Source organism: Nomascus leucogenys, chromosome 22a, assembly GCF_006542625.1.
Source record: "Nomascus leucogenys isolate Asia chromosome 22a, Asia_NLE_v1, whole genome shotgun sequence".
Lineage (NCBI taxonomy): Eukaryota > Metazoa > Chordata > Mammalia > Primates > Hylobatidae > Nomascus > Nomascus leucogenys.
In genome coordinates, this window is record NC_044402.1 from 122945153 (window position 1) to 122958136 (window position 12984).

General features: G+C 47.6%; 1 protein-coding gene across 1 annotated transcript; it reads left to right on the forward strand.

Annotated features, from left to right (window-relative positions):
• Positions 1 to 1774: 1774 nt before the first annotated feature.
• On the forward strand, positions 1775 to 11235 carry LOC100604479. The gene is given in 6 exon segments (XM_030802313.1): positions 1775 to 2235; positions 2350 to 2506; positions 7937 to 8460; positions 8462 to 9054; positions 10596 to 10683; positions 11156 to 11235. Coding segments are annotated over 6 exon segments (1857 nt in total). The 3' UTR covers positions 11190 to 11235.
• The last annotated feature ends 1749 nt before the right edge of the window (positions 11236 to 12984 follow it).

Below are 12984 nucleotides of genomic sequence, written 5' to 3' on the forward strand. Positions count from 1 at the left end.
AGGTTATGTTACCAGTCCTGGTCCATTAGAAAGTACTAGTTTTCAGCCCCGGAAAGCACGAGGTCTGGAAGCTACCTAAATACTTCATCTTTCATTGTTTGCCTTGTTGTAGCAGTAAGTAAATGTCAACAAAAGTTACCTTTAATGCCTTCAGGAGACACCAAACTAACTTATCTCGATTGAAAATAATTTAGAAATTTACTTCACCTCATTTCCCTTTTAAAATACGTCAAATAATCCCACTTTAAAGTGCTTCCTTATTTGACTGATTGATTGATTGAGACAGCTCTGTCACCCAGGCTGGAGTGCAGTGGCAGGATCATAGCTCACTGCAGCCTCGAACTTCTGCACTCAAGCGATCCTCCCGCCTCAGCCTTCCAGGTAGCTAGGACTACAGGCGTGTGACACCATGTCCGGCTAATTTTTGTATTTTTTGTTAGAGACGGGGATCTCGCTGTGTTACCTAGGCTGGTCTGGAACTCCTGGCCTCAAGCAATCCTCCGGCCTCGGCCTCCTAAAGTGTTGGGATTACAGGTGTGAGCCACTGTGCCCTGCCTAAAGTGTTTGCTTATTTTAAACAACCTTTTTTTTTTCTTCCCGGGGAAAATTTATTAGCCTATATTGCCATGCAGAAAACAACTTGAGACACTTCAGCCTCAACCCTCCGCCTCTAATTCGGTCGGGACAATGGCAGGCGGAAGATGAAGATATAAAGTAAGAATTCCAAGCTTCTCGCCTTCCTGTTACAGCCGATCTGCTCTGCATTTGGAATGCGGCGTCTTTGCGGGCGTTCTGAGGCATTCCTACTCCGATGCAAGCCCCGCAGAGAAGCTCGCCTTCTTCCCAACCGCCAAGTCTGATTGTGCAGACGTCGTAGAAGGTCTGGGATAGGGACTGTGTTGCTGCAGAGGCAGGGCCTTGGGCCCCTGGGCGTGAGGACGCTCGGCCCCTGGGAAGAAATTTACAAACGCACCTCAAGACTCCTAAGGTGTAGGCTGGGCGCGGTGGCTCACGCTTGTAATCCCAGCACTTTGGGAGGCCGAGGCGGGCGGATCACGAGGTCAGGAGATCGAGACCACGGTGAAACCCCGTCTCTACTAAAAATACAAAAAAATTAGCCGGGCGTGGTGGCGGGCGCCTGTAGTCCCAGCTGCTCGGAGAGGCTGAGGCAGGAGAATGGCCTGAACCCAGGAGGCTGAGCTTGCAGTGAGCCGAGATTGTGCCACTGCACTCCAGCCTGGGCGACAGAGCGAGACTCCGTCTCAAAAAAAAAAAAAAAAAAAAGACTCCTAAGGTGTTTCCAAGTCCCCCCCTCCAACTTTCGTGTCCAGGTCACGCTGCCCCGCCCTCGGACAATGAGAGGGTGTGTCAAGATGCTCTTTGCATCTTTGGAAGCCGAGGGGGAAATAGGAGACTTTCGACCGGGAGCAGGTTTTCGGGAGCCCTTCGGGGCTGAGATTCTCGAACCCCTGCTGGGGGGCAAAAGCGCAGGAGAAACCTGGGACTAAACGAAGGAGACTCCCCGCAGGGCGCAGGCACCGTACCCGGCGTTTGTTTTATTCTTAATTTACTTTTTGGGGCACCTCTGCTATTGTTACAAATAAATGCGAACGCGGAGCTTTTGGGCGGGCTCTGGGAGCGGCCCGTGGGCATCTAGGAATATTAAAAACGTCATCCGGTTGTAAATAACCTACTCTCCAGGCCCTGAAATCCGGGACGTCACAGGTGAGGCTGAATACCAGGTTCGCACAAAGGCAAACCAAACTCAGCCGGGATGCCGAGTGATGGGGTTGGCAAGATAGTGTGGCCGCTGGTTCCCTCCACGCGTGACAAGTGGGCTCATCACAGCGTCCTTGTGCCTTGGATTTGTCCCCGAGCCCTCTTCTGCCTTTCCGATCTCAAACTCGCCAGTAATGGGGCTGGCAAGTGGGGCGAACGGGACAGCCTAAAGCGTCGTTGGCCCGGCCGAGAGAGGCTCAACGCCTGTCACCCTGGGCGGCCTTGGGTCCTTTCCAGTCGGAGAGGCTGCAGGGGAGGAGGAAGACCCCGCCAGCTCCAGGGTGCAGGATTCTGCCCCTCCCACCCGAGAGCCTCCCCCGGTGTCCCACTGGCAGTGGCTGCCCCGGGCCGCGGTCGCAGAGTAAGCAGGGACCCCAGTCCTCGGTCCGCGCGCCCTGCCCCTTGGGCTCAGCTGCGAGCCACCGCCGGCTTGCGCACCCAAGGAGAGAAATGGAGGTAATCCCCCGCCTCCCACCGACTGTCGGAAGCTCGGCCTCTGTGCAAACCGAAGTATACCTGCACCCAAGAGCGTGGAATTAATTTACACGCTGAATGGCTACTATTAAAAAGGATCTTTTTAACAGCTCTCCTGGCGAGTATTTTAAAACACTACTCTGCGCTAGATCAGCTCGCCCGTCGGCACCTGTCAGCGACCAGCAGACAAGCTGAGATTCCCCTTTCAGCTGTCACTGGCGATGACACCCACATCTATCACTGGCGATGTTTTGTTAATTTAACCTCGAGACTTCCCTGATTATCCGCATAATCCGTCCTCAAATCCCCTCGTTGTCACTGCATTTTGATGACACGGGGGACTTGGAAAGCACCTATTTTGTGGGGGATGGGGAAGCCCATAGAAAAGCCCCCAGATGGGGGAAGGAGCAACCGCCACCCCGCCCACGTGAGAAAAGATCCCAGCAGCCAAATAGGGATGCAAGTATTTACTTAACCTTCTTGAGAACGCTAAGGTAACAGGAGTGTGTGTGTGTGTGTGTGTACGTGTGTGTGTGTACGTGTGTGTGTGCGTGTGTCTGTGTGTGTGTGTGTGTGTGTGAGAGAGACAGAGAGAGAGAGAGACAGAAGCAACAATTAAATAACCCTCCTTTGGTGATCCAAGACCACTTCCAAAATTCAAAATCCAAGCATTGCCTCAGCATCTCCCAATCGGTTTCTAAGACAGGGCACCTAGTGGCGTTTAGTTCATTAAAGTGAGATTAGGAAGATAGTCGCCTTTCAGTAAATACGTTAAATATAATGGCTTTCAAATTTGGCTGCACAATAATCTCACATGGGGTGCCTTTAAAAAAATACCGATGCAACTCCTTCTCCACTGGCCCGTCCAATTAAATATATGTCTCTGGGGGCAGGAAGGGTGCTTCTGTAATTTTTTTTTAAGGCTCTCCAGGTAACTCTAACTTGCTAATAGGGTTGAGAATCTCCATAAAGCTCATATAGTGGATAAATTTGCTATGTGTGAATTTAATAGGAAATGAGCTTCTAGGGACAAATCATTTGCCTTGCAGAACTTGGCCCTCCAATTTTTTCCAAGCAAAGACTGTCTAATTCTCACTGGAAGTTAATTCTTCCCCAAACTTTGCATCAGATAGAACCTGCTCTCTACCTCTCAAATTTGACTACAAAATATTTTTAAAGTCACACAGTAGTGACACAAATGTGTTATTTATATATGATGGAGAATACTTGTTTATGTGCTATGAGATAGCTGAGTGGACCATATATTACCACAGTTCTTGAAATCATAGTTGTTGAAATAAAATTGTTCTATTCTTGCAGTGATTGAATATGCTCTCTTCTGTTTATTTTGTGGTATGTTTTGTAAGATTAAAAGCTAAAGAAACTTTTTGCATATTTTCTCCACTCTCTTCCTACTTCAATATCCCCCACTCAACCCCATGGAGATGTGGTATTTCTAAACCAAAGATAATCCAATTTTACATGCAAAGACAGCTTAAAAAAAAAAAAAGGAAGTGTGCACATTCTTCCTCAGCTCCTAGGAATATTCTTGGAAATTAGGCATTGAATATTCCTACTTCTCCAAGTATATTTTATAATCAGAAATTATTGTGAATTCATCACAGAGACAAACTTGTTTTTCTTTGGCATATTTCAGTCTGCATAAGAGTACAGAAGGCTTAGAATCAAAACTGATTGGATGAAACAATGCCGATATATATTACAAAGCTTATCTTCTATGTAAAATCAAAAGAGATCTCTAGCAGAGGATAAATTCAATTTCTTACGCTTTCTTCATTCACATAACTTCAAACAAGATCTGGCTGCAGTCATTTCTAACATTCATTTCAGAAATAGATACTACAGTAAATATTAGCCACTCCTCAAACAAACTTGCACTATAACAAATACAATAAAAAGCATATGATTTCAAAGGAAGAAGTGTAATGCATATTTAGCAAGCATGCAGTTCATTGTCCATAAAGTGAATTTCATCATCTTTGTATAATAGCAGAAGTGTGAAATACAAATATAGCTAACAGGAATTAAATTATTAAAGAGGGTACGAGTTGAATCACAGAATAACTGGGGGATTCGTTATTAAGATCATAATAACTGGGAAATTGCTTAGTTATTAAGATCATAAAATTAGCAATTCTATGAATAACGATTTATTAAAATGGCAAAGATTGAATACTTAAGAAAACAGGGAATAACAAATAGTAAGAAATTTAATAGATCTTTTTCTCATGTTGGAAATTCTACTGCAATGTGCTTTTTTCCCAGCTACGCAGGTGCTGCTAGCCTTGGAGGCGACAATGTAGACACGTTCACAAAGATACCTTAAAATGTCACACAATGCAGAACTGATTAAAAATGGAGGCCAAATGTCCTTTAGTCTCTCTAGTGGTTCCTATCACTGAATATAAAACAGTAAGAGTTCCACTATTATAGTGCTAATTTTTCTCAAAACTCAAAGTGCTTGCCAGAAGTATTTTTTTTGCCTTTCAAAAATTCTTATGAAGTAAGGAAGGAAACTGTTTACCTAAGCCTCCCAGGATCTCAGGAGTTATGGTCAGTGTGAGTCTGGGAAGCCAAGTCACTTAAGATTAATTCCAGAGTGTCCCTTCAGCAGACTCAACAGAACGTTTATCAGCCACTCACTATGTGCCCAGAACTGGTTAAGGCTTTGTGGATCAAACGGATGACCAGATAGACAAAGTTTCTGTTTATGTCTTTACATTCTGCAGGAGAGTGATGAAAAATGCAACTGATAACTAAGACTACTGCAAACAGTATGACACATATTATACAAAGTAAATCTCATTAAGAAAGTAAAACTGGGATAGATATCCACTGGGAATAGACTGGCCAGGGCAGACCTCTCTGGGGAGGTAATATTAGACACTTGGAGACCTAAATAAAAGCAAGGTCCATATAGGGCTTTAGTTTCCAAAGAATTTTCATGAATTTACCCTCTTATGTGTACAAATCTTCACACCAACTCCATGAGGTAGGGGGCGCTGGTACTCCCCACCCCTAATTTTATAGATGGGGAGCCTGAGACTCAAAAGAGGTTAAATGATTTTTAATGGTCTTTCCGACTAAAGAGAGAACCAACGTTCAGGCTTACACCTCCTGCCCGCAGATACTGACCCCAAATCCAGTGTGCTTTCTAGATGTGCCTGTTGTTCACTAAATCATATTGTATTCAGAGGCTGAATGTTTAATTCACCACCTGCATCATGAGTTTCTTTCACCTGAAATGTAGATCCCCTGAAAGCACGGTGATGAGTCTAACCTGTAGCCCCAGAACCTAGGCAGAATGTGGCCCATGGGGACCAGGAGTTTCCAAGCAGGTGCAAAGATCAGACCAGGCCTGGCTTTTTGTAGTGACTCTACTGGTAGTAGAGGTGTCCAGGATTGAATCAAGCTTTTCTGAGATGAAGAGAGTTGCCATGGGAAGGGAGAAAAATACCATTTTCACCAGGAGCCCTCCAGACAACTCACTTGTTATTTCAACAATTACTCCTTAAACTCCTGCTTTGTTCAAGGTGCTGGTGTATAGGTGTTTCCACATGAATATAAATGATTAAATCCAATCTGCTGAATGGAGAGAGGGGAGAGAGACCTGAATGCCAGATAACCACTAGAAACCAGACAGATATTTTCCATGACCACATCTTGCCACTCAGTTCCTGATAGCAAAATCAGAAATTAGCAATAAAGCATGGTAAGCCACAGAAAATATCTCTCCATGTTTAGATATTGATCTGCTAAGTGTGTCTCTTTGACTTAAAAGTATTCTAACTCAAATTTCAATTACATGAAATTTACACATGCAATCCATAAGAGAAGCAAAATGTGGCTTTTGTTGTCATCGAGGTGATTCAAGAATGTATTTCTCAGTTATGAGGAATCTTTTAGGTTACATTGTTGGCATACTTCTCTGGAGCACAAATAAACTCTAAGAAGAAACCTGGTGCCCAAAGTAACCTTAGACAGACTTCCAGGTTGCCAGTTTAGCACACATAAAAAACTCATGTGTGTGTACACATGTACACATGGTTACAGCCACAAAGCCAAGTTGTTACCAGTATGCATATATTTTATATATAATATATCTTTAAACATAAACCTAATACATACATATATACACGTGTAGCTGCACTTGTGCAACTCAACAGTTTTTAGTGCAAACAGAATCTTAGCAATGGAGGTAAATAAAGAATGAATAAGAGGCAAAAATGGATATAGAAGTAAAACACAAGACATGGGGGTATAAGTAAATTGAAACTAAGCTCTGAAAAGTGATTTTTAGTAATAGAAACCTAAAAACATTTCATAGAAAGCAAGAACAAAGTCTCACAACAGAGTTTAGTTTTAGTGGATGTTGTGCTAGTAAATATGTAAGTTACTTCTCTCTTCAGAACACAACAGATCTCACTGGGCCTTCCAGGGTCATTATTCCTAGAAATAATCCCACAAAATGCCCATCTTAGCAATGCACATTTCCATGTGTGAGTTATTTCTCTCTCAGCCTCATTTAAAAATGTGAAATTTGGATTTAGATGGGGACATGTATTTAAGGAAGAGAAGTGCCACACAAATAATGGAGCAATTTTACCATGAAATTAATGTCACGAAAATAGATATTTCTATAAATACTTCTTGTTTTTATTATTAAGACAATGCAGACATAAAATACTTCATACTGTAGTTTCTACATTGCAGCCAAACCACTTATCGATGGCCAATAAATTACTTCACTCCTATGATAGATACAAATGCTCGATTCAAGTTCAATTAATAGAATAGTGTCAGGATATCATGCAGACAGCTTGCATAAATACTCGAGGAATAATAGCATACCTTCAGTAGCTTCTGTGATTTTTAAGCATGAAAACTTTGTCTTATTCCAAATTTCAAAAGATGGAATAAAGAATGTTTTCATATAAAATACATTTGGAACAGTTTTCCTTCTTAAAAAAAACAGGCTTCTAACCCACTTGCAACATATACTGGTAATTGATCTTTGTAGTTACAAAATCAGATAGATATATATTCTTTTTCATCTCATGTGACTGTATGTGAACATTTCAGTAATTCCAACAATATCAAACAGCTAAATTCAAAATCATATAATACTTTCTAATATGTGTATACGATATATATCTTTGTAGTCAAAGGCAGAAAGACCTTCAGTTAGTTGATTTCATCTTTGGGCACTAGTTTATATTTTATCAGATAATTAAAAGTCATTAGTTATTTCACAGTATAAAATATTGACTCAATTACCAACAGGCTTTTATTTTCTGCTCCTAATTTCGAAATGTGTTTGGACTCGAGGTATGGGACTAATGTCACTGCTTATCAAACAATTTACTGGATATCTTAATGCACAAAAATTTCCAGATTTATATATTCAAAAATAAATTATATCTTAAATGAAATTAAGAAAAAAAGGCAAGGGAAAGGAGAAAATCTAGTTTATATTCTGTGTGAATAGCTTTCAATATCTCCCAGGTGGGGGCAACAGTAAGTCACTTTTGAGAGAAGGGAGAGCAGGCTCTTTAAGCTCCCTGAGTCCAGTTACAGAAGATGAAATGACTTCCTGGCAGTAACACTGTGAATAAAACAACCACAAGCTTCCAGGAGATGAGACTTCTGGGCTCTGCTCCAGACAACTCCCGGCCATGGGCAACAGGGCCCACTGCCCTGGGCGCGCCGCCGCCTCGGCCGCTCTGAGTCGGCTCCGAGCGCGCACGCGCGCCGTGTACCTGCCCCACCGCGCCCAGCTGCTGCCTGCCGGTTCTTCCAGCAGCTCCGGGCACGCCCGCGCTGTGCCGGCGGGGAGTGTCCGTCACTCTCAGCGCTCAGGATCTCTCCCTTTCCAGGACCGCTAGGAAGCAGGAAACCCTTTTCCTCTCACGTTTGCATCCCATTCATTCTTCCTCCGGGCAATTCAAGTCTTTCACAGCCGCCACAGATGCACGTGCGCGCGCGCGCGCGCAGCTGCACCTTTAAAGAAACTCTCAAGTCCTGGCGGCCAGAAAACCAGCTTTCAGGCGGGGCGGTGGGGCTCCTCCTCCCCTTGCCTCCTCTCTGCAGATCTTTGTGCTCTAGGGAGGGATGGCCGCACGTTCTGACTAGGACGAGGGTGGTGCATAACGCGGAGGTCAATTTTGCACAGTCCAGGCAAAAGAGACCCCCCACCAGCATCCCTGCCTGTTCAGTTTCCCTCTCTGGCCCAGAGCGAAGGGCGAGGGGCGACAGAAGCCCGAGGGACAGAAAACCGAGGCCCCTCAGTGGCCGAGTTTGGAGAGGGTGTGAGTCCGGGAGAGCCCGGGGGCCGCAGGGAGAGGGCGCAGAAGCTCGAGCGCACCGAGCCAGAGGCCCCCTCTTCTCCCGCCGTGCGGGGCTGGAGGTGCAGGCGCCACTTCCGCAGCGCGGCCCGGCTATGTGTCGCTCCTCCGCGCGCCGCCCGCCGCCGCCCGTGCCCTCGGGCCGCCGCCGCCGCCGCTGCCTCCCGTCGAGCCCGCGGCCGCACCCTCGGGCCGATACTTGAGCCAGCAGATGACCCAGGTGACAACGACCGAGAAGAGTGCCAGGATGCTGGCCACCGACAGGCAGATGGGCCCCACGGGCGAGGGCGAGGGCGACCCGGTGGCCGGTGCCTCGCCAGGGGGCGCCCCGCCTCCGGGGGGTCCCCCGCCGCCGTAGTGGTTGACGAAGATGAGACCAGTGAAGAGCAGCACCACCATGGAGAGGAAGGAGAAGACCACGCACACGCAGCCAGCGGTAAGCGCCGCGCGCTTGCAGTTCTGGCAGCTGTCGTAGGCGCCCGGGGCGCGCAGGCCGGAGCGGGCGCGAGGCCCGGGGGCCGGGTCCTCGGCAGGCGGCGGCGGCTGCGGCGGGGCGGGGGAGGGCGGCGGTGGCGGGGCTGGGGTGGGCGGCGGGGCAGCAGCGGGCGCGGGCCGGCGCGCGGGCAGCGGCGGGAGGCGGTCCTGGGGCAGCGGGTCGTGGGCTGCGCGCAAAGCCAGCGGGAAGGCCTCGGCGAGCTTGGTGTTGTTGGGCAGGCCGTGCACGCGGCTGTCGGGCAGCGGCGTGCGGTGGCGGCACACCGGGCACGCGATGGCGCCTGGCGGGCAGAGCCAGGGCGGCGGGCGCTCAGGCGCGGCGGCGGCGGCGGCGGCGGCGGCGGCGCGGAGCTGTAGCTGGCTCAGGCACTCCTGGCAGAAGGTGTGCAAGCACGCCAGCAGCTTGGGCGCGCGCCGGTCCGCGTCGAAGTAGTTGTAGCAGATTTTGCACTCGTAGTCCTCAAGCGGAGGGAGGCCGGAGACCGTCTCCGCTGCGTCCCCGGCTGCTGAGTCTCCGCAGTCCGGGGCTCCCTTCGCGGCGACCCCAGCTCCCTCTCGGCTCCCGGGGCTGCTGCTCGGGCTCTGCTGGCTGCCGCCACTGTCGCTCGCCGGCGCTGCCATGGCATGATCCGCCCCTCATCGGGGGCAAGGTGAGGTGCCTTCCTCCCCCTGCACCGCCGCCTGGGCTCCGGGCGGGGAGGAGGCGCTTCTGCCTCCCCCCTCTGACTGCTGTCGCCTGGCGGGGGAGGCACCGCTAGCTGGGCCAGGCGGGGGCGCAGCAGCGACCGCCTCCCCCTCCCGCCTCCCCGCCCCCCGCCCCCGGCGCGTGCACCACGGTCCTCTCCGTCCCTGGGCTCCTCTGCAGTCCCCCTCGGCCCCCTCAACGCAGCTTTTCCAGCAGCTTACGATATCATTTTTTGTTGGACTTGAAATTGGGAGTTGAGGGCGGCCTGGAGGCGCGCGGGAAGGAGATTTGGGGTGCGGCTGCTTTATAAAGATATTGCCTTTCACCCCAGCAGTCCCCCGCCCCCTACGCGGGGTAGTGGCAGGAAACCGGTTCCTGAGTTCTCCTTCTTTCTCTTCCTCGGCACGACCTCCCCACCAGTGTGGTTCTGTTTATCCTCCTCGCCCGGGGGCTGGGTCCCTGGCGAAGACTCCTTTTCACCCACCCACCCCCAAACCAGAGCTCACCAGTGATGTAATGCGGGACCCGCGCGGGGAGGGGAAACGGCAGCCTCAACCGCCTGGCAGCGGCGGTTCCTTCTCTTCGTGAAAATCGTGATCTCATCTCTCCGTCCAAGGGCGAAAAAACAGCCATCACCAGGTCATTCACGCCTTGTGCTTTTGTTAGCAGAGCCCAGGCAGCCCTGCAGCCCACATCTAGGGTACAAACGGAGCGGCGGCGTTTTCCTTGTATCATTTAGAGGAAATTTTTGAGCTGAACAGTATTTTTTTTTCTCCCTCTCTCTCTCTCTCTCTCAGAAATATTGCTGAGAGTTAAAGGAGGACGAAGACACAGATTCGTAGCTGGGTCTTGCTGTTTTCCTGACGCTGACCACAGCGGATCTAGGTAGCTATTTCGTTGGTGCACAGGCGTTCACAGAGGCAGAGAAGGGAGAAAGTTGTCAAACAGGTTCACAGACTGTCAAAGTGCGGCTTAAACCGAGTTCCTGGGCTCCCTCACTGGCTTCGTCCACTTCAACTTTTAACATACACATGTAGAGAACTGAAACTCCAGGGGTAACATGGGATAGGTCCTCTTGATTTAATGAAAACAGAAGATCATCTGGACCGGGTAGCAAGAAATAGGGCTTGCTTAAGAAGCACTGGGTAGGTGACAGGAGTGGTGGGCTTGAGGACCAACTGAGGGGTGGTGTTCAGATATTCCTAACCGGAAAGTCTGTGCCCCGATTTCTCCAGGTTGGGCCTCACTCTACGAGCAGGGAACCCACCTTCCCCCTCAACACAAGAAAAGATGACTTTGGAATGTTCTGGATTCCCACAGTTGGGAATGTTCCTACTTTTTTTCACATTCTCTGCAGAAGACAGCAAAATGCCCCCAGGGAATGTTTGTGAAAAAGGATGACTGGATGGGAAGCAAGCTGAAGAAAAAGAAGGAAAGAGAGAAATCAGTAAATCACCACACAAGAGGTGGAGAAGAGGACTTATCAATATTGTTTCTATGACATTTCAAAATAAATGTGTTACTCTATGCTAATAGTGAATGTGATATCTTCAGTTTGAAGGGTTTTAAGTGAAGCTCATTAAAACCCACTATTTTCCATTTCCTAGTTTTTAATTTTGTAATTATTACTTGCGGTGATAACATTCTTTCAATTTTTTAAGCATTTCACTTAGTGATGGGGTGGTGATCAGAGAGCGTGTGTTGAGGGGACATCCTGAGAAGGCCTTAGTCTGGCCTTAGAATATTACAAAGTGACACTAACCTAACTATAGGAAGTGGCTTTCTGTCCTCTTTCCCTCATTTAGTTTTATGACTGGGAAAAGCCTGAAAATGCTCATTTATGCAGAGTGTTAAACTGGGTTCTTGTGCTTTAAGCCTTGAGTAGCTGCGTGCGGAGAAGAGAGGTAATGCTGATGTAGGACATATTTAAAACAGAGTGTCAGGGAGAAGAGAAGCACATGAACAGGAGGGCTAGTGTGGCCTCCATACCAAGCGACTAAAAATAGTTCTGAAGGTCTGTATGTTTGAATATGGTGTGCATATGGGCAAAACACTTAAGATTTTGAAGCTTCACTTTATTATGCATTCTCACCATTGAATGACAGACTTGAGGAACAGAGTGCAGGATGACACCAGGGTTTCTCAAGCTCAGCATAATTGACATTTGGAGCTGGATAAGTCTTTGATGTGGGGCTGTTCTTGGCATTGTTCAATGTTTAGCAGCATCTCTGGCCTCTATGCACTTGATGTCAGTAACACCTCTCCCCAGTTGTGACAACCAAAAATGTCACTCTTTGAGGACAGTGGAGCTACCACAAAGTCACAGATTTGGTTAAAGTGAAACCAAAACCAGTAATATCTTACAGCTCCTAACTAGTGTAAGATAGCATTCTCAAAGAATTTAATGACTACAGGCATTTCTTCTATAGCTCATGGTCATTTAGATAATACTGAACTGTCTTTGAGAGGTCCAGTACAGCTTTTGTCAATAACACATCCTGTTAATGGAGTCATAAACAATTGCGAGAATTTGCTTAACCATGGTAAAATTTACTGTCTGAGTTTAGATAGGTTTTTCAGAGGAGCCCAAATCTTCAATTATTTTATATCCTAAAGTAAATCGTTCATTTTTAGGACTCATAAAAATGCCATGTGGGGCTTCTGTAGGTTCAGGGAGGAGGCATGACATTGCTAAAGAGTGTGAGTTCGTGTGACACAGGCCATAAGCACCTGCCTTAATAGACTGTCAGGCCAGTGCCAGTGTCACCTGAAGGTTTAAGTAGTAAATCCTGGTCATTCATGTAGGAATTAGAGTTCCACTTTAGAGCAAGATGTATTAAAAGGGATCAGAAACAAGGAACTCGGCATAAGTTAAGCATCCCTAATTTAAAAATCTAAAATCCAAAACTTTTTGAGCACCAACATGATGCCACAGGTGAAAAAAATTTAAACCTGACCTCATGTGATGAATATATAAATATTTTATAATATTAAAAATATTATATAGGCTGGGTACAGTGGCACAAATCCATAGTCCCAGCAGTTTAGGAGGCTGAGGCAGGTGGATCACTTGAGGTCAGGAGTTCGAGACCAGCCTGGCCAATGTGGTGAAAGTCCGTCTCTATGAAAAAATACAAAAATTAGCCAGGTGTGGTGATGGGCGCCTGTAATCCCAGCTACTTGGGA